Source organism: Primulina tabacum, chromosome 5, assembly GCF_025594145.1.
Source record: "Primulina tabacum isolate GXHZ01 chromosome 5, ASM2559414v2, whole genome shotgun sequence".
Taxonomy (NCBI): Eukaryota; Viridiplantae; Streptophyta; class Magnoliopsida; order Lamiales; family Gesneriaceae; genus Primulina; species Primulina tabacum.
The window spans coordinates 2,856,749-2,881,133 of NC_134554.1; the positions used below are offsets into that span (position 1 = coordinate 2,856,749).

The following is a 24,385-nucleotide window of genomic DNA, read 5'->3' on the forward strand; positions in this document are numbered from 1 at the left end:
ACATTAATATTTTAAAAATTCAGAAAACTGCATTTTTCTAATTTGAAATAAGTCAAAATTACGTTTGCCTATTCAAACCATCAAATGTATCGATCTATTTAATCGTGCGGCAATATTCAATAAAATTAAGCCAAGGCACCAAATCAAAATTTTTCTACACACATACAAAACTCTGAAGAGCATTGAAAAAATGGCGGGCTTTAGGATTTTCCGGTTGTTTCTCATCTTTACGCTCATGTTTTCGATAGGTTTGTATTTTTTTCCCCTTCGCACATCATTTTTTATTTATGCTGAGTCATCCTTGATCAATTTCGACTCTACTTTGAAACGATTTCAGTATCCGCAATCGGAAATTTCCAACGGAAAAATTAACATCTCAATAAGCAAAAGACGAGACCACTATCATTGAGCTATAAAACCCGGTCTCGTTCAATAATATTTTTGGTTGGCTTGAATTGTGTCATATATCCCGTTTAAGAAAATTTAAAATATTTGTTTGCAAGATTCTTTGGAGGATTTTGAAAACATGACATTCTTTGTTTGATATATTGAGCTATTGTGCATGATTGTTTCTTGTTGATCCGATTTCTATTATTTTACAAGTTTTCATAATTAGTTCGATTAATAAATAAAATATATAGACAATTTTAACTTAGTTTTCTCCAATCCAACTACTCCACAGGCCACGTCCAACATCGAACAAATCCAATAAGTAAATCAGTGTTACAATCAACAATGAAATTATACAACTTGAGACTTTCGGCTAAAATAATATTATTTTAGGGTGGAATAATAATACATTGTACTTTCCCTTTTTTTAGTTGACTAAACTTTCCATTTTAGGAAAAAAGAAAATTTGAACTCGCCAATTTAAACCATCAAATACTACTGCTGTGAAGTGGGAGAGTAAAAATGGAAAACTTTAGGGTTTTGCAATTGCCTCTCATATTTGTAATCATGTTGTCAAATGGTATGTATTTTTCTCTCTTTGTCACACATTAATTCTGATTATTTTCATCTAAAATATATTATTAAATCGATAAATTTTAATGGGGAAATATTCCGGGAGAAAAATGCAAGAATTCTAAATAGTTAAATTCTCTCAAACTAATACAGAAAGTAAAAATGAAATTATGTACGTACAATTTCTTAATGAGTATATCTTTCATAAGGCGTTCTCACATATCTTTATCCGTGATACGATCAGTCATGTCCATATTTACAATAAAATTAATATATTTGACATTAAAAGTGAGCATTCTTTGTTTGCAGATATTAATCACATATATGTGGAAGGGGAGGTTCAGCTCTGCAACTTTGGGTCCTATTACATCGGTCCTTGTGATGGAGAATCTTGTATTAATTTCTGTCGTGGGATAGATTGTGGGACTGGATATTGCCTTGCCTCTCCGAGTGAACTTTGTGCGTGCTCGACTATCTGATTTATCATAGTTTGAAAACTTTAATGTTTATATTATGGGACCGAAGAATTACATCGTTTGATGCGAATATAACACATTGATTGTCTCTATTATCTTTATACATCAAGTGTTTGGCTCGAATATACATACAATAAATTGGAGTTAATTTCAATTTTCTATTATCCTTTTATTACTTATTCATATATTAATATATTATTCATGGTTCTATCAGTTTCGGTGCAAAATTAAAACTCATCTCTTTTACTTTTTCTGCAATTTTGTTTATTTTATATTGAATTTTTACGATTATTGGGGACAAATATTGCAAAACTCCAATTCCCGTGGACTACATTGCCATTGAGATTTTATACATCTATAAATCTATAAACAAAGTTGGACTTGTGAGCCTCACTGAATTATTTGTTATTTTACGCAAAATATTACAATTATAGGTAGATTACAATGGAATCATTCCAAACTAGAATCGGATTTTATAATCCACCCATATTTATTTCTACGTAAATGTTGACTTATAATTAATAAATTTGGTGAAGGTGGCGGGTAGGAAAAATCGGGTTAATTAAATATTGATAGATACATCGTGATCTTATCATTTTATTTATTAATTTTATATTTATTTGAAGGTAAATTAATTTATAGAATTATTAGGATGGATGGAAGGTACAAGTGTGTTCCGTGCTTATTTTTTAAAATTTTTATTGGCTCTAGATTTTCTCAATTATCGTCGTAAATATTTGTTCTTTCCATCCTCGGATGCGGAAAATCTCATTTTTGTTTTCCCGTTTCTTAGGCTAGAGAAGAACATAAAATCTATTTCAGTGGCACGCCTTCTTATTTTCATTTAATATTTTTTTTAAGGAAAATGGTTTTTTTTAAAGAAATTATTTTTCTAAATTAATTCCATTATTATCACACCAAAATCAGATAAAGATAACCTATTTGATGTAATCTCTATATCGGTTCATTCATGTTGGAGCCGGTCATTGTTCGTGCAACCTCTTAGCTAGCACCAACGATCACTCCCCACCATCTTCAACATCATGTGTCGAACCTCTTATTTCAAAATTTATTAATATTATAAAAGTATTTACTAATTCTCCTTCAAACGACAATCTAATTTTTGTAACCGTACTTTACTAATCTAATCAAAAGCACTTTTTTGTGCGAATATAATGCATTGATTGTCTCTAAATTTTTATACATCCAGTGTTTGGCTCAAATATACAATACCATGATTCATGTCATTTTTCTCACTTAAAATTATATGTTGGGATATATTTGTTATGAATTCTTCTGGAATCATCATGACTCCAAGTGTCCGTACGTTTATGAGAGCAAAGTCTAGATAGTACAAGAATAAATGTTTATGGTGACATTCATAAATGTCATCATATTCAGGAAAACTCATGTTTTAAATATATTTATACATGCCTTGTTATTATAGTAATAATGACAAATTTATATGTCGGTTAAAATCATTTATAATGACAATTAAAAGTGTCGTGTATGTTATTTATATATAGTGACAATAACAAATGTGAGAATATTTAGGTTGAATAAATATAGGAGGAGAGAAAAATAGATAAAATTAATGTGGGAATAAAAAAACATATTATACTAGTTATCCTGACATTTTTAATTGATGTCATTTTTTATATGGAGGGAAACAATTATTTTCTCTCCTCCAATATTTATCCAACCCAAATATTCCCACATTTATTTATAGTGACAATTTTTAGTTTTTTAATGATTTTTTTACGATGTGGGAAAAATAATTGTTTCCTTCCATATAAAAAAGAGAGATTTTCTTAAATAAACTTCACACAATTACTATAATCAATTTTAGTTTTCAATTAAATTAATTTACCAGAATAGTCTTTTTATCAGTATCAAATTACATGATTATCCCTTATCATTTAAACTCTATTCACCATCAATTTATTTATCTCAAACTCTTTATTTGATTTTCGCAATTTCTCGAATAATCTTATGAATTCCATGCATTTGGAACATAGAGGGGTGATAATTTGATATAATTCTTTTGTCGAGTATTATTTTTATGCATTTTATTTTTTGAAGGTTTGTTGTGCATACTTATAAACTGTTAGTATGAAATAAAATAGAGATTTAATTGAGACCATCGGATTTTTTGTTTATATTTGTATAAACCCACATTGACGTAATTATTACGTTTCATAACCATGGTGATTGTGATTTTGTTTATATTATTTTAAATGAGCAACAATCGTAATTAAAATATTATAACCTTGGTGGTTTTGTATGCACTAATTCAAACTAACAAATCATAATTTTATTAAAATATGTTTATTGATATAAGTAAGTAGTATTAATAAATTAATATATTATAAATAAAATAAAACAGAACATATGTTAAATCAACTCTTAAAAAGAAATAATAGATAATTAAATAAATGAATCACGAAAATGGAACATGTGTGTTCATAGAAAAATGTATTTTATGATTTTTAATTAAATAAGACATAATATAAAATGTGTAATAAAGAAGGTCATTTTTGAAATTATGACTTTGAAATAGACTAGAATAATCAATTTATCTATAAAAAATGACATCAATCAAAAATGTCAGGATAACTAATCTAATATGTTTTTTTATTTTACAAATTATTAATTTTTTAAAAGTGTCATTATTAAGTATTTGTAACAACATTTAATTAAAAGTATCTACAAAAAAGTGTCACAATAGCCATTTATTATTGTAGTAAATGCGAGCCTCACTAAACTATGTTATTTTAAGCAAAATAGTACTGTTTATAGGCTTTTTTGTGTGCGTGCCGACATAGCTGACACTTTAATTTAAAAAATGGAAGCAATAAATAGTTTACGTTGCTCATTCTTTGGTTACAACAGATAATTAATGACCGATTCATTTGGACGATTTTAGGATAATTTCCATTTATTTTATACGAGATTTGTTAAAATTACGTCGATCATTTGAAAATAAAAATATGAAATTTTGATTAATTTCAAAAATCATATTATAAAAGTATATATAATGTTAATAATTTCACTGTCTATTTTAAAATAAATGCAAATTGTACTTGCAGAATTAAGGTGTCAAATACTACTATATAAACAGGCACTAACCCCAATCAACCTGTTTCATATTAACACACAAAATTCTGTAGAGAGTAAATAAAAATGAAAAACTTTAGGGTTCTCATTTTTGTGCTCATGTTTTCCATATGTAAGTACATTTTTTTCCCTCTATCATATTTACATGTAACTATCATTTTCTGTAAACTTTAGGGTTCTCACAGTTAACCATCACTCTCTTCACCATTAACTACTTTATGTACCAAAATTTTAGGATAATTCCATTTATTTTATACGAGATTTGTTAAAATTACGTCGATCATTTGAAAATAAAAATATGAAATTTTGATTAATTTCAAAAATCATATTATAAAAATATATATAATGTTAATAATTTCACTTTCTATTTTAAAATAAATGCAAATTGTACTTGCAGAATTAAGGTGTCAAATACTACTATATAAACAGGCACTAACCCCAATCAACCTGTTTCATATTAACACACAAAATTCTGTAGAGAGTAAATAAAAATGGAAAACTTTAGGGTTCTCATTTTTGTGCTCATGTTTTCCATATGTAAGTACATTTTTCCCTCTATCATATTTACATGTAACTATCATTTTCTGTAAAATGGGTTTCTCACCGTTAACCATCACTCTCTTAACCATTAACATTATGCACCAAAATTTGATGGTCGTCTAAATTTCAAATTTTTCGACGAACAAATTTTCAGTTTACAAGATTTCCATAATGGTTAGTTATAAGTCAAAATCATTACTCTTTAGAAATTAAGGTAATCATTTTATTTTGCAGGTGTTTATCATATTAATGTGGAAGGAGCGGTAGACTGTAACGGGAGATATAGCATTGGTCGTTGTAATTCTAGAAATCAAGAAGATAACGATTATTGCTACACTTTCTGCCATAGGTTTTTCGGTTGCGGGTCTGGAAAATGCATCAACGACGATCCCAAACCCCAAAATAATATTTGCAAATGCTTTCCTGTTCGATCATTTTTATCATAATTCGAAAATTGAAGAGAGAAATAAATAAATAAATAAAAATAACCAGTTTTTCACTTTCTTTTCTTCTACATACTTTAATTTATTTCTCGAGACTTGTTTTGCTTTTTTTTCCCTTCGTACATCATTTTTTATTTATGCTGAGTCATCCTTGATCAATTTTGACTGTACTTTGAAACAATTTCAGTATCCGTAATCGAAAATTTCCAACGGAAAAATTAACATCTCAATAAGCAAAAAGTACGATACTTATTTATCATAAATATAATATATATTTTAAAATAAAAAAGTGTACTAAATTGAATTTATAAAGATTAATTAGATTTAAAAGCAATTTAGTTTAAAAATAACATTGATTTTTTTGTTGAATCGTGTATTAATTGAGATATTCATAATAAATCTGTGTACCAATTTGGCCGTTTATCAATATTGTATTTATCAAATTAATTTTGTACTTGTCAAAAACAGTTTGCAAAAATTTGTGTGAGAAGGTCTTACAGGTTGTATTTTGTGAGACATATATCTTATTTGGGTCATCTATGAAAAAATATTACTTTTTATGCTAAGGAATATTACTTTTTATCTGAATATTGGTAGGGTTTACCCGTCTCACAGATAAAGATTCGTGAGACCGTCTCACAAGAAACCTACTCTAAAAAATATAATAATTCTCTTTTTTTTTATTAAGATCAGAATGTTACTTGATACTAGTTGCTCTGCACACCCGATGTGTGTGTACAATTTTTTTATCATTATAGATGGACTAAAGTGAAATTTGACAAATTATGGAGGGACTAAATTGATATTTGAATTGTTGAAATAAAAAATATAAAAAAAAGTGTGTGTTGAAATAAAAAAACAAAAAAACAAAAATAAAAGTGTAATATTAGTATCATATAAAGATAAAATTGAAAAAAAAAAATTAGTGTCTCTATTGATTACTATCATGTACTCACTTTTACTATAATAGAATAGATTAAAAATAGTTGTAAGCATTTCTTGCTGGAAAAAAGATGTAAGGTTGTGGAGACAAACTTTTTGCACACTTTTATTGTCAATAGTCGCGAAATATTTGATTAAGTAAAATGTTCTTGGCAGAGTTTACCGTGTAATCCTAAATCTGGCCCGAATTTTTTTAATTTTCGCTCATTTTCTTTGATTTAGGGTTTTGCTTCTTTGCTTCGTGCTAAATTTTTTTTAATCTTTGATTTATGGCGTATCTTGCTGCCCTTAATCGAGAGATAGAGCTTCGCGATGCTTAATTACTTGCTGGCGCAAGCACGCGCATTTTATGGATTTCTTTGTTGCTAGTATGTTGTACTACTATTCGTTCACGAAATTTTGTTTTGGTGCTAATTCGTTACTTGTATAGGATAAATTTGTTCTTTCGAGAGTATTCACTGAGACAAGTATGGCTGATAATGCTTGTTTTCTCATTGCCGTATGGCGATGCAGCTATTGTAGAAAGATTATTTGCGTTTCTGCATTTTGAGATTTGTTTGTTTTTTTTTCCCTCAGATAGTGGGCTACTTGATTCTTGGGTGCCTTGTAGTTTGCATCGTTTTTAAATGATTATGGTTATGTTGATGATTGATAAAGGAAATCATTTAACATCTCACTCAACTTTGAAAGACACACTAACTCATGCTATTGAGATATGTGCATATGAGGATCTGCATTTTATGATATAATTGAATGATATTTTGGTCTTGTTCAGTTGTTCTGTTTATGTTTGTGTCTACATACTTTTTCCTGTATGGGTAGATGATGGTTTAAGTTATTTGAAGTTGAACTAGAGAAATGTTTTTTGATGATCTGTTTCACTATGCCTGTATATTTGTCAGATGATTTTACGTTATCCTTGTCTATTATTGAAGTTTAGCTTTTGTATTCATATTCACATCGGCATATAACATTGGATAATTACAACATGTTCTTATTTGAGATTATTCATCTTTGGGCCTTTGGCATAAATAACCGCCGTGCTTATGTCCCATTCTCCCAAGTTTACATCCAGATAGTATTTATTCAATTCCCTTTACATTAAACTTTGCTTTGAGTTTGGGGGTTTGGGGGTGTGAGATTCTCGGTATGATGCTATAGTTCCGTAGAAGGCATAGGATCGAATCCAATTTCTATTGCTTTAGTTGTTACACACATGACTGGCATCCTATTCAAGTGAGTTTTGCATATTGCTGTTATGGATGATTAGTCCAACTCTTAATGATTTGATACGATCTTGTCTTCAGAAGGGAACTAGATAGCCACTGAGTCTTGATTCTGCCTTATTCGAACTTTGAGTTATATTCATTGTTTTTTGAGTTTCTTTTACTTTTGGAAATTGTTCATTAGGCTACTATCTAGGGCATAACTGTATTCTTATTTGGTTGAATTCTGTAGTTGTTGGAGTAAAAAATGGCAGCTAAATACATCTCCTCTTTAGCGGGAACGATTGCGCTTGTGTATGCTGTTGACCATATAATTGCCGATCAGAAGATTTTTGGAGGTAAATTTTTTATGCATCAAACTCGAAACTTTGTCTATATAATTTTCTGGTATTGTGATGCCATTGGCATTGCAGGTACTACTCCTAAGACGGTTTCAGATAAAGAATGGTGGCTAGAGACTGACAAAAAGTTCCAGGCATGGCCTCGTACTGCTGGTCCCCCAGTAGCCATGGACCCAATCACCCGCCAAAATTTCATCATCAGGTCCGCTCTTCATCAATGAAAAGGCACAGCTTTTTCCGTTTTCGCATGATGTAGAGCTCATGGTTTTTATCATTGGCCACCAACGAATACCCTTTGAGGAATATTTTGTTGAATGTTTTTTCTCATGATTCTGCCTCTCACAGGCATAGACTCGTTGCAGCATAACGGGTGAAAATAATTGCTGTATGCACAGCATATTTCTTGTGATTTGATTTTGGTTGCGCCTTGCCAATGGTTGGTGCATGTTTTTCCCTTTCAATAGGAGGTAGGCCTTTGAAGGGCTTCGTGTGTTTTTACTTTAATTTTCAGACGATGATATGAACATGTCTTGTCTAGGGAAATGCCATGTAACGTGGGCTCCACTTCATCCAATGATTCAAACTACATTGTATTATGTAGCCTAGAATCTTCTCCCGGCTTCAGCTAGCTGTTCCACATCATTTATCGCCAACTCAGGCTCGATTCCGGAGTCGCAAAGTGTAAGCCTTATGTGCCCCTCAATGTATAAAGATTGAGCATTGGAACTACCTCTACCCCAAAAGCTAGCTCAAGGGGAGGATTGTCCAATTCCATATATACAATTCTCAGATATTTTATGTAACCGATGTGGGACAACCAACACACCCTTCTCACGTCATTGAATGAACATTTGGAGCGTGAAACTTACAAATGACCCAACAATGTGCAGAACGACTGGTCAAACTATAGGCAGTCCAACACATGACGGTGGAACTTGGCTCTTATACCTTGTTAAGATTGAGCATTTGACCTAACCCAATCCCAAAAGTTAGCTCAAGGGGGAAAGATTGTTCAAATCTATATATACAACTCCCAGATATGTCATCCAATCGACGTGAGACAACTAACAATACAAGCATCAATTTTTGTTTTTTCGAAAATTATAAACAATACAAATTGATAATTTTTCTGACTGAATAATTCAATCGAATATATTTTTATTTATGTAATGAACCAAGAGCAATCTATGCAAATGTTAATTAATTTTATCACATATTTTTGCAATGAAAATTTATGAATTGGCGCAAGTCTTGTGCTGTGTTTTTTATATACTCTGTGATATTGCCGTGATAAAAAAAAATATATTTAAGACAGCTCGAAATTAATCTTTAATGATGTCGTAACAACGTCAACCCCTTTTTCATTCGTTGTTCCGGGCAAAATTAATATAGTCAAAGTCTGCTGATAAATTTGCATATTAACGACACAAAATGGTTTTAAAACCAGTTTCTTTTTCCGTCTCTCTTTATTTTGGGAAATTAAATTTATTTTATTGTGGGTGCTTCACCTTTCATGCATGTGATATAACTTTAAAATTTGCCAAATTTACTTTTTGTGATAATATAAATATTACATGGTTGGTCTCGTGGCTAGTATTGATTGATACAATTCAATGCATGTACATGCTTTTGGGTATATGAACTGGGGGCCTTAATTGTTGGGCTTGTCTCCCTCGTGTGTGATATTAAAAACAAAACTAAAATTAATTAAAGCCAAAATAAAAGCCTAAACTAAATTTCTAAAAATTGAATAAAGTTATAGTTTTATTATATATAGTAAATAAATTTAACAAATAAAAAAAAATCCGACCCGCCTTTCCTCTACCACTCACATTACTATTATTATTATTATTATTGTTATTCAAGTTTCGGTTTTCTCGTTTTGGATCGGCGACCCAATAAACGCCACAAAGAAAAGTGTAGCCAGGCAGTACTTGGTGAATTGCTCGTTCGCTACATGTTCAATCACGATAATCTCACCAACAACCCACGTTACTGTTGGAAAATGGTACCAGTTCTAGCAAAAAAAATGAATTTTCATGGGCGTAAACGAATCGAATGCGGCTCCAAATTCTTAAGAACACCAAATTAGCAATTATAGTTTGCAGTAAAAACGAAAGCAAGCAATAACGAACTGAAGTCAATTTGAAGTGAAGAAATCAAACACCCAAAATATCTTAAGTTGGAATTTTTGGAACCAGAAGTTAAATGATGTTGGACTAGCGAAGTCTTTTCTTTCAATCTACATCCATTAATTACTTTATTTATTTTTCACTAATATAATATGTTATCTATTCTATTTTATTAAGATTGAGCACATGATAGTAACTATCTAGGAGGACACCAAATTTTTCTTTCAATTTTACCTTTATATGATACTAATATTACAATTTTGTTTTTGTTTTTTGTTTTTTTTTTAAATTTGCAACACACACTTTTATTTTTATTTTTTTTATTTCAACAATTCAAATATCAATTTAGTTACTCCATAAATTGTCAAATTACATTTTAGTACATCGATAATGATAAAAAAAATTCGTACACACGCATCGCGTGTGCATAGTAATTAGCTTAAATAATTAGTTTTATTTTTTATGGTTTGATTTAAACGTCGCACGAGTTCTTACTTGCGATTCAAAATGTCTTGTGATTGATATTGGGAGAAATTAAAATATATAATAGAATTAGTTGAAAGATAAACATAGAATAAGAATGGAATGATTTGAACACAACACGCACGCGCACACACACATATATCTTATTCTATGTTTATCTTTCAATATATATATATATATATATATATATATATATATATATATATCACATTAAATATTCGTTATGAGTTAGTTGTTGGATTATAACATTTCATTGATAATATTAGCATATTTGGGATATAAAAAAATGATTTAACAAATATTTGTCACCATCAACAATTTAATTGCCTTAAATTGCCTTAGAAGAAGACAATTTATTTTCGATGCCGTGTTAATATGAATATATATATTTTATTATATATTAATATACAAATGCACGCGTTGTTTGTTTGTATAATATTTTTTATAATTCATTTGGTTTATATTTAAATGAAGATCAAAATATGATTATAAGAAATAGTGATAGACTACACTGCAATTTTGATTTTAAAAAATAAATCCAGTGAGCTATATGTGATCTGCATTAAATTTTTAATATTTTATTAATATATATAATTATTAAAACAGACAATGAACCAAAAATTAATTTTTTTAGTGTTTCAATTTAATAATATAAGGTATAGTTTGGTACACATGATATGATAAACATGTGATATATAATATAATGATAAGTTAAGGATAAATAAGATGTAGGATATTATATTTAATGCTTGGTATGATTTTAATAAGAGTGATTAAATTTATATATTAGATTGTAATGAAAAAATTAACTCTATCATAATAAATTTTATAATTTCAAAGTTATTGCTTGAGTTCATATTTTTTATCTGTTCATGCACCGATAGTTCTTGCATGATTTATTTATTTTTACCTAATTTTATATATTATATAATATGATAATTGAGCCATTGATTTTGTGAGTCAAGTCAAATATCAATTTTTAAGGTTAATCGAGTGATACTAATAATTTTATTGATATTTATAAAAATTATTTATATAATTATCTCGAACTCATTTATATAATTATCATATTATATAATATATAAAAATAAATAAAAATATTTATTTGAATTTAATTTCTACCTACCTAGCATAGATTTATAAAAATCATTTATAAATTGAGGGCAATTAAGTCATTTGTAGTGTATTTTGTCATTAAATTAAAATTATCACACCTAATAGAAGGGACATTTTATCCTTCTAAAAAATTATTTATCAAGGGCCCTCATGTACCAAACTATGCCTAAATATACTATGTCTGACCGCTAATATACGAAGAGACCCCACAGTTTTCATCAGTTTTTTTTTTTTTTTCAAAAATAACTGTCAAGCCACAAAGCTCGAGACCAGCGAAAAACAAAGTTATACACGAAAGTAGAAAAAGAATAAATTATATTTAATTTTAAAAAATAAAAAACTTGAAAATTATACAAATAAATTAATTGAAAACAGAAATTATGCCACGTAGAAAGATATAATAAATATTGCGACAGTACGTACAATGGAGCAATTATTGATTTCACTTTTTTCTTGTAATAATAATTTATTTCCTTTGCCCAACTTTTTTTTTGTATTAGCCAGCTCTGTTCGCTCCTCCCCTTTAGACCTTGACCCCTTTTTCCTTGAAATCTCTCTTTTAAAGGACACCATTCTTCTTCGCTGCTTTTCATAAATTTTTGAAGAAAGAAAGAATTTTGGAGATCTTATAAAGGTTTGTCGCTTGATATTTCTTGCGCGGTTGTCTTATCGATCTTCTTCATTCATGAATTTGGTATATTTATTTTATATCGTGGTTTGTATTATGAGATCATTTCAATTGTTTCCCGTGATCTGAACTATTGTTATTGGTTATTTGGAAGATGGGTTTAATTTAGAGTTTGCTAAGCTGTTGTTGATTAATCTGATTGGAGAAATATGTACCTTGCTGTGATCATTGCCGGACCTGTGATGAATGAGGCCTGAAACGAAAATTGAAAAAACGGGGCCCTCTTGTTGCAGTATCCAAGAGCTGTTTTTGATAATCAGCTTTGTTTTGATTCTCACGCTGCGGCTCCTTAATGGTCCTGCTGTTGGAGGTGAAAAGTTGGGATGTGCTACTTTATAAACACAGAGGCCGTAGAACTGCACTAGCTGTTTAAGAATGTCATAGAAACTAAATCCAGATAACAGTGACATCCTGTTTACACTTTACATAATGGATATTCACATAAATTTCATGGGTGTTTCTGGGGCAAAAGTAAATTTTGCCTGGATTCCCGTTTTCATTAAAATTCATTGCACTATCTGGATCCATTGGATGTCCTAGAAAGGAGTAAAACTCAAAATCTTTTTGTTGAACTTCTATGTCTATGGTGTGAATTAATTGCTTTGTTGGCTAACAAAGCACTAGTTACAATCAGCATTGTTTGACCTCATGGAGATTGTGAAAACTGGATTATCTAAACTACTGGAGAGGTCGTTTCTTGAGACGCGAAGTTTGACTTAGGCAAGATTAATAAAGAAGGCAATTATACACTGTCCAAGTTTGTTTCTCTTGATGATTCTCATCAATTTGTTGGAATAGATTTCAGAAGAAACTATGGTCAGAAGTGTTTCATCTTCTCAAACTAAAAGGAATGATGCTAACAAACATTATTTACATATCAAAATGCTTCAAAACTGATATTTGTTCTGCATCAGAATCTTGCATCAAATTCATACCAATAATTTCTTCTCAACAGAAATCATAAAACCTTGTGGAAATTACCAGCCAATAGTAGATACTATAAATATAACCTTTTTTCTGAAGTAAATGGCTTATGTTTACATCTGCAGCTATTGACTTTTCATATTTTAACGTTTTAGTCAAGAGAGATGATTACATGAAAGAAACAAGTATTTCATAAATGCAATGATGGGTAGTTGAGCATTACGCTAGCTGGCACACTTTTGTCTCAGAATACGAAAAATGCCTGCTACTGTGGATTTTTACTTCACAAATGATTAATTAAAATTTTATGGTTGTGATTTGAACGGTCCTCTCTTGTTTGATTTTCCTATTCTTATAGATGGTAGCGTTATAATATTCAACTCTATGGAGGTAGTACGATGATTGGTGCAGCTATCACTATGGAGTGCGAATTTTTGAAATATATTCTTGCTTACCACTTTCTTTTTTAGTTTTCTCCCAGGCAATTTATTTTGTGGAAGTGAAATACATTTCTGGTAAAATCTTTTCTCTGTATCACAATCATTTGCAGTGGGAGGATAAAACACAATGTCTAGCTCAGCTAAAGCTCTGGAACCTGCATTTCAGGGAGCGGGTCAGAGAATGTATCCACTAACCAATTATTTTTGTTGCACCTTTATTATTTTTGTGAAAACTACACATATTTGGTAACTTTTATTCATTTGCATGTGTTTTTTCAGTTTGAAGTTTCTACTTTTTTTGTTAGACTTAATATGTTTTAGAGGGACTGAGATCTGGAGGATTGAGAACTTCCTACCTGTTCCTTGGCCAAAATCTAATTTTGGTAAATTCTACGCAGGAGATTCTTATATTGTTCTACAGGTGCTTGGTTATTTCCTCTACACTGTAGTTATGAGTTGAATTTTCTAAATTTCCATTTGGAGGTACTTGATTTAAAAGTAGAGAAAAGTAGGCTCCATGTGTCAGAATTATGTTAAATTTATTGTTTTTCTCTCTCTTACATATAGACAAGTCCTGGTAAAGGAGGTGCTTTTCTTTATGACATACATTTCTGGCTTGGAAAGGATACTAGTCAGGTTCAAAACTTATTCTTCTTGGTCTCAAGAGCACTTTAATGGTTTCAATCTTGTAACTTGAAGCTCCACGTTATTTTTAGGATGAAGCTGGAACTGCAGCTATCAAAACTGTCGAACTTGATGCTGTTCTCGGTGGTCGGGCTGTGCAATACAGAGAAATACAAGGGCACGAGTCCGACAAATTCTTGTCATATTTCAAGCCATGCATCATACCGTTGGAAGGTGGTGTTGCATCTGGATTTAAGAAAACAGAAGAAGAAGAGTTTGAAACGCGGTTGTATATTTGTAGAGGGAAAAGAGTTGTGAGATTGAAGCAGGTGGAGTAACGTCCGGTGCACCGTAAAATTCTAAATATCGGCAGGAAGTGAAATAATGTTTTTCCAATAACATGTAGGTTCCCTTCTCCCGGTCCTCCCTAAACCATGATGATGTCTTTATTCTTGACACAAAAGACAAGATATATCAATTCAATGGGGCAAACTCCAATATTCAGGAGAGAGCCAAAGCATTGGAAGTAATTCAGTTTTTGAAGGACAGATATCACTGAAGGGAAGTGTGATGTTGCCATCGTCGGTATGAACACTCCCTCAATGGTTTTCTGTTTATTAGGTGTTTTATGTTACTTTGTTGTGTTTTGACATGGCATTATGTTAATTCTCTGAATGTGATTCCCCACTTCAGATGATGGAAAATTACAAGCTGAATCAGATTCTGGCGAATTTTGGGTTCTCTTTGGCGGGTTTGCTCCAATTGCTAAAAAGATTGCTACTGAAGATGATATTATTCCTGAGAAAACTTCTGCCCAGCTTTTTAGGTTATTTTTTCACAACTTATTATTTTTGTCTCCGAGATAGCCAGTGGTCATTATAGGTTTCTATGTCTGGTAATTGCTAAATCTATTAGCAATGGATAGCATTCAGCAATCAAGTTATTGATGACATGAAACTGGGCATTTCTTTTGAGATTTTGATTGATCAATTCGATCTAGAAAGTAAGAGGCAACAACATTTATGGTGACCGTAATTAACTCGTGCTTTCATCATTTCCTCGGCTTTTTACAGCATTATTTCTGGTCAACTCAAGCCAGTTGATGGTGAACTTTCGAAGTCGGTTCTAGAAAACAATAATTGCTATTTGTTGGATTGTGGTTCTGAAGTATTTATTTGGGTTGGCCGGGTGACTCAAGTTGATGAGAGGAAAGCTGCTATTCAAGCTGCAGAGGTAAAAACGATGAATTTTTATCTCTTACTACGTAATAATGGAGTTTCACAGCCAAATGATGTTCCAGGATTTTTTGGCTAGCCAAAATAGACCAAAAGCAACTCAGATATATCGGCTTATCCAAGGTCATGAGACACATGCGTTCAAATCCAACTTTGATTCATGGCCTGTAGGGTCAGCACCTTCTGTGGCCGAGGAGGGAAGAGGAATAGTAGCGGGTATGTCTTTTGCCTTTTTTCAGATATATTTGCTCTACACGTCTTCTAAATAGAAAAATATTTTACAATTTTTTCAGCTTTGTTGAAACAACAAGGTGCTTCCACAAAGGGAACAAGCAAAAGTACTCCGGTCAATGAGGAAGTCCCTCCACTGCTTGAAGGAGGTGGAAAGATAGAGGTCCATTCCCTGCTTTTCTTTTATGGATCCTCTGGAATTGACTTACATATAGATGTTATTGGATAGGATTGCTTGGAGTTCTAATTTTTGTTTATTTCTAGGTTTGGCACATAAATGGCGGTGCCAAAAATCTTGTGCCCAACGAAGACATTGGCAAATTTTACAGTGGGGATTGCTATATTGTGCTCTATACGTACCATTCATCTGAAAGAAAGGAAGATTACTACTTATGTTCTTGGATTGGAAAAGACAGCGCTGAGGTACCATAAACTGTTGTGGAGGTTAAATAGTTAAGAATCTATTCCTAACTGAAGAAATTGGAAGGAGAAGGATTTATGTCCAAAGAATAGTGATCGGGGTGGGGGTGTTATATGTCATGTATTGTTTGCACAAAAATTAACCTTCTTGGATTAGTGTAAATGTATTTTCACAACTATCATATTGTATTGCTCTCTATGTTGATTCCATATCCTTCTTCAGACAGTTACTTCTGTTAGGTTTTCATCTGTTTAAGAATTCTAAGAAATTTGTGAAAGACGTATCAAGAGTGAAATTAAGAATCCAGTTTACTGGTATGGAAATGATAAGATGGATTTCCATGAAATGTTTAAGGACAAGTAAGATATTAGCATTTATCAGTTGGCATGCTTTCAATGATTGAATATAAATTGCAGAGTACTAGCTAAAGATTGATTGTTCTCTTCAATGAAGGAACACATATCATCAGTTAGGAAAATGGATATGACTGGTGTGAGAAGTAAAATTAGGAGTGAACATGCCAAAATGTATATTGGATGGACAGCAGGGTATCTGCAATTTATAGTTTTCAGAGTCATAGATAATTATGGTGGGCGAGTCAATACATAGGGGTTTAAATCTTAGGAATTTAGCTTTGAAGACGATCTATGGTGGATGAAATTGAAAAAAGAGGATTCCTATGAGATTAAATTATGTTAACTGATTATATATTGTCAACTGTTGGCCGAAAGCTCACCCATTCTGAATATTGTGAGTAAATCCTGCGTAATTGTGAGAAAGTTATTTGCTTATGTTTGATGTGTTTCCGTTTCTCTCTCTATGTTCTATGAAATCAAATAGTCAGGTTTTCTGTCATATGTGCTCTCCATTATTGGCTACGAGATTTTTATCTTTATGCCTTTTCCAAGATTCCGATGATTGCATATTCATCACCATTGACCTTTACACTTCATATATTAGTATTAGTGTGTGATGTGGGGTGGGTGGTGGTATTCTTGCAATTTTACCGAGCCTGCCTACAGCTCTCACCCTAATTTTACTTTTTGAGCTAAAAACATGCCTGTTACTTGTACTTTTCTGACATCTGGAGGCTGAGAGATTTGAATTTTTTATGGTTCCTATTTGCAATCATTTTGTCATTTAGTCACTAATAAAACTTGGTCCCCAATATTCAGGTGGATCGAAAGCTCGCTGATAGATTGTCCAGCACAATGTATAACTCGCTGAAAGGAAGACCGGTGCAGGGTAAGATATTTCAAGGGAAAGAGCCGCCTCAATTTGTTGCCATTTTTCAGCCTATGGTGGTCCTCAAGGTATGCCTATGGATATTGAAAATAAAGGGAGAAAAATAAGTTGTAACGTGTAATGAAATGATAGAGAATCCGTGTAATCAAATCAACTTGTTTTATTAGGGTGGAATAAGCTCAGGTTACAAGAGCTATATTGCTGACAAAGGTTTGAATGATGAAACATACACTGCTGATGGTGTTGCGCTCATGCGTATATTTGGAACTTCTTTGCATAATAACAAAGTCATTCAAGTTGAAGCGGTATGTCAATTGACATGTTTATACTTAATGCTGTGTACTTTCGAGCCTTTTCTGTTTCAAAGAGTTCTGCCTGTATGATTTAGGTTTTGGGACATCCAAGTTGAGAAAAGCTTAGTCTCCTAGTTATTTCATTGTAGGTGTATGAAATCTGAACTGTTGAATATTTGGGTAATGTCTATGATGATATAAATCTAATCTGGTTATTTTTCAGGTGGCAACATCGTTGAACTCAAATGAATGTTTTCTGCTGCAATCTGGATCTTCTCTTTTTAGTTGGCATGGCAATCAAAGCACCTTTGAACAGCAACACCTAGCAGCCAAAGTTGCAGAGTTTCTGAAGGTATAAAGTTTGTTGAAGAAGACTTCACCGTCTCTAATTTATCTTTTAAAAAAATATCTGTATATTACATTAAATTATCATCCAGCTTGGTGGTGTTGAAACCAACTGAAATGAAAAGAGTGACTTCCATGCATGTGATGTGGAAAAATGAGAAGAGAGTGGAGAATGTAGGATAAAGTAAGAGGATGAGGAAGAAGAATTGGGGAGGATACTGGGGAGATGAGAGAAAAGGGAAACAAAAAAAGGGGGGAGGGGGGTTTGAGGCCGAGAAGGGGAAGAAGAGAGAAAATCTCAGCAATGTTATTAACCAAAATCTGTCATCCATTTGTTATCAAAGCCAATTAGAAAAGAAAGTAGATCAACCAAAACAAATAGAAATCCTATCTTGTTTCCATTTATTCTTTTATGTACAATCTCTCCAGAATCCATTTATGCTAAACATGTTTTTCAATAATCGAGGCAAGTAGATGATAAGTATTCTGGAACCGAGTCAGTTCCATTGAGGAATATGCATTGGGATGGTTTGTTCAAGAGCTAAAAAAACTAGTTGTATTACAATCTCTTTGACTGAAGTGCAGGCATAAGATTTGTTGATTGATTATAGTAGCAAAATGTTTCGTAAAAAGATGTCATACTAGGAGTCCTTCTTATACACGTGGAAGTGTCTTTATGGAATCTTACATTGCAATTAACAACTACATTACCTTGATAAACTCAGCCTGGTTCAGTCGTCAAACACGCTAAAGAAGGAACTGAAAACTCATCCTTTTGGTTTGCTCTTGGAGGAAAACAAAATTACACCAGCAAGAAGCTATCTCCGGATGTTGTCAGAGATCCCCATTTATTTGGGTTCTCCATTGATAAAGGTAGCAGTTTTCTTTGATGTGATGATTTTTCTCTCCTTGATCACTTGATTTCTTTATATTGATATCTAGAGTGTAGTAGTAATATCTCTTGGCTTGTTTTGACATATTTTCTTCTCATGCACATGCTTCCATGTGGGCGCCCAGGAAAGTTTGAGGTATATGCTGTTAATAGAAGTTGTCTCAGAAGTTCTGTTTAAGCTATATCTAAATAATAATTATTATCTAGGTTGAAGAAATATACAACTTCTCTCAAGACGACCTCTTAACCGAGGATATATTAATACTTGACACACATGCCGAAGTCTTTGTATGGATTGGTCAGTCCGTGGACCCAAATGAGAGGCAAAATGCTTTTGAAATTGGACAGGTACTGGACGCCCAAATTTTCAATTGTTAAAGTCGTATCTCCTATCTGTGCTTTACTGACTACTTAAAGCATACTGCAGAAATATCTTGACATGGCTGCTTCATTGGAAGGGCTGTCTCCAAATGTTCCATTGTACAAAGTCACAGAAGCAAATGAGCCATGCTTCTTTACCTCGTATTTTTCATGGGATCCTGCAAAAGCTAACGTATGTCATAGATGGTTATTTCACTTGGATGTTTTTGTGGTGTTATTCTGGTTTTGATTAATTTCGCGTTAATCTTCCACAGACAATATGGGATGCGCCTTAGTCCTTACCCAAAAATTTTTCCTTTTGGTTTCTTCTATGAAATTTGTTACTTTGGTTGTTTCATCTCGATCACTTCTGTAGGTATAAACCTTTTTCCTAATGCTATATTCTCATGTTGACAAAATAAATTCGCATTTGCCTAACAGGTGCCTGGAAACTCATTCCAGAAGAAGGTCATGTTACTCTTTGGTGCTGGGCATGCTGTGGAGGTAAAGGTTGATCTGAGGAATTTTCTTTGACTCAAATATGTTTCCTTTTGTCATCTGCTTTTTGTTTTTTGTTTTTCGTTCATATCAGGAGAAGACCAATGGTTCAAATCAAGGGGGACCAACTCAAAGAGCTTCAGCATTAGCTGCTTTGAACTCGGCATTTAAATCCACTCCATCTCCAAAAGCTGGTTCGGCCTCAAGGCCCATGGGAGCAAGTGAGGGTTCACAGAGAGCAGCAGCAGTGGCTGCTTTATCATCTGTTTTGACTGCTGAAAAGAAAGAAGATGTTTCTCCTTCCCGCTCAAATAGAAGTCCGGCTGCAGGGACTAGTCATCATGGTTTTATAATCATGCCCTTCTAATGCGTAAATAGAGTTACATTAGCCAACTTTAGTTCTGTGACCAAAATAGTCACCATTCTTGCAGCTGCAGCCAAGTCCGAAGATTCTGTTCAGATTGAAGATTCCAAAGAAGTTGTGGAAGTCGAGGAATCTGAAACAATTGAACCTATATCAGAGGCAAATGAGGAGGATTCAGGAACGAAGCCTGAGATTGACCAGGACAAAAACAACACTGAAACCATTCAAAGCACATTTAGTTACGAACAGCTCAAGGCTAAATCTGACAACCCTGTGACTGGAATTGATTATAAGAGGAGAGAGGTTTGTTGCTTTCGATCGCATTATCAATTCCACCTCAGAGTATGTCTCTCTGCTTATTATAATGATTCATTTCAGGCTTATCTCTCTGACGAAGAATTCCAATCCGTACTCGAAATGACAAAAGAAGCATTCTATAAGTTACCTAAATGGAAGCAGGACATGTATAAAAGGAAAGCCGATCTCTTCTAGGACTCCACTGCTTTTCTTTCCTTTCTTCCTATACTTCCAGCGCAACCTGATTTTATGAGGTCACATTACGCCTGGATTCCGCTTCTTATATTTTTCGTATCTGCCTTTGAAACATTTGCATCGGTTTGTCATCTGTTGATTTCTTGAAGTCGTAGTTAGTGTCTTGCGTACATGCAGCATTGCAGCATATTTTGAAGATTGTAGTTCAAAAGGCAAGAGACAGATTAAATTCTTTGATTTGGTTGTTATGCCAGATGAGTTTGTGATTATTATCGTTTGGTGTTAAATAATCAATCACCTTTGTGTAAATGCTTGCACTGGCAAGGAATGTTGATGAAGTTGCTTAAAGTCAGACGGATGGATGGATGGATTTAATTGTGAATGCTTTTGGGTTTTGTGAGCTTCTTGAGACAAATTTGAGTGAGTATTGGTTTGATCCTGAATTATATAATTGATCGGTGTATTGTTATATTGAATTAATTTTAACACCTCGCTTTTTTTTGCAACCAAACTTCACATGTTCCGTTTATTTAAACATCCAGCTAGTCGACGTCTTTTAGCTTATTATTATTATTATTATTATTATTATTATTATTATTATTTGAAAAAGAGAAATTGGAAATTGTTTGGAATCTGTTGGCTAATATATTTGTACGTGTCAAAACATTTCTCTTTGTTTTCGACCCTTGCACCTTAGACACCTAGTACATGATCAATGTTTCTTGTCATTTCTCATATTACATATCATAATTCATATGGTGAGATGAAATTATTTTAGAAATTTATAGATGTAACACAATAATATGGCAAATGAAAGGCATAAAATTTAAAAGTTCCGCTGCGATCCGTATAGTGTTTTCTAAATTAAACATAGTTTTCTGAGATGATTTTATCATGTCATTATGCTCTATCCCCGACCATATACTATCTATATTCAAATGGCATTTATCGTATACTTAGACTGTATCTATCCGACGTTCAGAAGAGAGTGCACAAGTATGTCAGATGCTGGCATAAAATTCAAAACCCTCCGATGATCGGACATGGAGATGTATTCAGATTTGAGTGACATAATGGTCAAAATCGATAATCTATTTTTAGAACGACATATATATTTGTTATATTTTTAGCATTAGTCATCGATTTTAATATAAAATTTGTATTTTAATGCTTACAATTTTAAATATTTTTAGTGAGTGAAGCACTGGATCTAGATGTACCAAATACACGGTCAAGCTTAACATAGATTAGAAAGTCCAAATTAACCCATATATATTTTTTTAAATTTTATTACTAATTTATTTTTTTACAACATGATATTAGAAAGAAAAAAAGAAAAAAGAAAACGAGGATTAAATTCTAAGCAAAAATATGCTAAGTTCTGGCCCTCCGTTTCCATCTGGATTCAGCATATAGAAAGCTTCGGAATCACGCGTCCCCACCACTCGCTCAAAGCGAGCCCTCATGTACAGCAGCTCCCCTTCCGACGGTCCGCCGCTCTTCATCCCGTCCTCCACCAACGGAATCACCCCAGCCCCGACGGACACACTCCTCACTTTGCTAAGCACGTGCCAGTCAGACTGGCTGCACACCCTCGACACCGCGTACCCGCTGTTCCTCCCATTGCAGTACATCGTCCACACCGGCTCCGCCAGCAGCGTACGCCTCTTCTGCGGTGGCAACGCGTGGGTTTTCTCGCACTCCAGCGCGATTCGTACCACCCCGGAAGACATTTTCTTGACGAGGACCGAAGTCGAAACACCGAGCTCGAGCAGAAGAAATGGTTCGGACGTAAGATCTGTCTGAACGGCGAAGCTGACGTTGCCGCGGCGGTTCCCGAAGAGGGTCCCGGTGACTTTCCGGCCAAGTGTGGGGGTGACGGAAGGGTAATGGGTCGGGAGACTTAGCCATCGACAAGAGGGAAGGATGGACGGAAACGATATGATGGAGCATAGTGATTTGAAGAAGGTGGTGATGGAGGCGGAGGAACGGCGGATGTGACGATGGTAATCGTCATCGGAAGTTGAATCTAGGAGGTGGGTGGGTGGAATAATTTTCATTTTGGTGGTGCTTTTGCTGCTTCCGGTTCTTTGGAGAGTGAGAAATCTTTGCTCAAACTGTGCAAGGGTTGACATTTTTGTTCATTGGTTGATTTCATGACGCTTCACCGTTTATATGCAAATCATTTCGCACCCTTATAGGTCACCCGTCACCAATCAAATTTTGAAAATCAAACCGTCTCTGTATAATTTTTTGAAATTAAAATGGTCGTTGTTTTTTTAGATAAGACGAAATATTATATTAAGACATATTTAATATTAGATTTTAATGCCACCTGTCGATATAATATATTTGAATAGTGTATAGGCCATGAATAATTAATTGAGAAATATATTCTCACAATTACACGATCCTTATGTTGTCTTCCGATCGATACGCATAATACTAAATATAAAAATGTGCCGGAATTAAAATACATGATATCCCTAGCCAACTGAGTACCACCACAGTTATTATTTTTTCTTTCAAGCTTGAAAATGATATGTGCTGTAATTATTGCTAATTTTTTATTATCATGATTTGATTACAAGGTAATATATACAGAGAACGAGACCGTATTACATATCTATATTCATTATCGGGTCGATCAAACTCATATCTATCATGCAAAAGTAGTATTTTTTTAAAACGGATTAGAAATTCATTTCACAAAATTGAACTGTAAGACTGTCTCACAATAATTTTTTTATGATATATATACATGTATGTAGAATATGTATGTATGTGTATAAGATTGTGAGTCACTCGATCAGATATTAACAGCACTACAAATAGAAGTATAATTAGTAGTATTTGTCTTTTTAAAAAACTAGGAAAAGACACGTGCGACGCACGTGAAAATACATTTCTATTATCAATAATTGTTGTTAAAGAAATGAGATCCGAATAGATTAATTTACAAAAAATTATATATTGATGATTTCATGCTATATTAATCGATAGAAAATGAGTAATGTTACATGTGCAACCAAATTTGTACAATAATTCTTACAATTCAAAAAAATCAATACAGAAATTTAATTTATCAAAATCTCATGATAAATTAAATATAAAATCACATTAGATAATAACAAAATCTCACGATATAATTGTTGTAAATATCGCAGTACGATATATTGGTTGTACCTTTAGCATTATCCGTAGGAAATTCAATGTAATATAATGTGTACTACATTTATTATAAAATGAGTGCAAAAGATATTTGTTTAAAAATTTTATGTGTTATAAATCAAAGTTTATTCTTGAATGGAGTGATTTCAAATCCATGGATTTCAATACATTCAAATGTATTTTTGTTATTTAGAGAAGTAACATCATAAACTTCAAATCCACTCATTTCATGTTTATATAGTAGTATTTCATGTTAAATATGATATTTTTCAAGTCCACTCAATGTTATTTGAAATTTATTCTACTTTATATAAATAATAATATGTAAATAAGTAATGCGTAGATTCAAGATTTGATATATTGTTTCATTGTTAACAAGAAAA

At 32.6% G+C, this 24,385-nt stretch overlaps 2 protein-coding genes and 1 pseudogene across 7 annotated transcripts; 2 read left to right on the forward strand and 1 right to left on the reverse strand.

Annotated features, from left to right (window-relative positions):
• The first annotated feature begins 6,544 nt into the window (after positions 1 to 6,544).
• Positions 6,545 to 9,071, forward strand: LOC142545493 (uncharacterized). Of its 6 annotated transcripts, none has more exons than XR_012820289.1 (5): positions 6,545 to 6,559; positions 7,940 to 8,045; positions 8,121 to 8,250; positions 8,394 to 8,515; positions 8,587 to 9,071. XR_012820289.1 is itself a non-coding variant. In XM_075652709.1 (4 exons), the coding sequence occupies exons 1-3, from the start codon at positions 7,955 to 7,957 to the stop codon at positions 8,413 to 8,415; spliced, it is 243 nt and encodes an 80-aa protein (XP_075508824.1). In that variant the 5' UTR covers positions 6,654 to 7,954; the 3' UTR covers positions 8,416 to 8,418; positions 8,587 to 9,053. The 6 variants fall into 6 exon arrangements, 1 of the variants encoding a protein (XP_075508824.1); XR_012820288.1 differs by lacking the exon at positions 6,545 to 6,559 and adding an exon at positions 6,629 to 6,647; XR_012820287.1 differs by lacking the exon at positions 6,545 to 6,559 and adding an exon at positions 6,654 to 6,856 and having other exon boundaries at positions 8,587 to 9,070.
• A 3,191-nt stretch (positions 9,072 to 12,262) lies between these two features.
• On the forward strand, positions 12,263 to 21,307 carry LOC142545494 (villin-3-like; annotated as a pseudogene).
• A 776-nt stretch (positions 21,308 to 22,083) lies between these two features.
• LOC142544567 (protein MIZU-KUSSEI 1-like) lies at positions 22,084 to 23,011 on the reverse strand. Its single transcript, XM_075651606.1, has one exon. The coding sequence runs from the start codon at positions 22,964 to 22,966 to the stop codon at positions 22,184 to 22,186; it is 783 nt and encodes a 260-aa protein (XP_075507721.1). The 5' UTR covers positions 22,967 to 23,011; the 3' UTR covers positions 22,084 to 22,183.
• Positions 23,012 to 24,385: the final 1,374 nt, after the last annotated feature.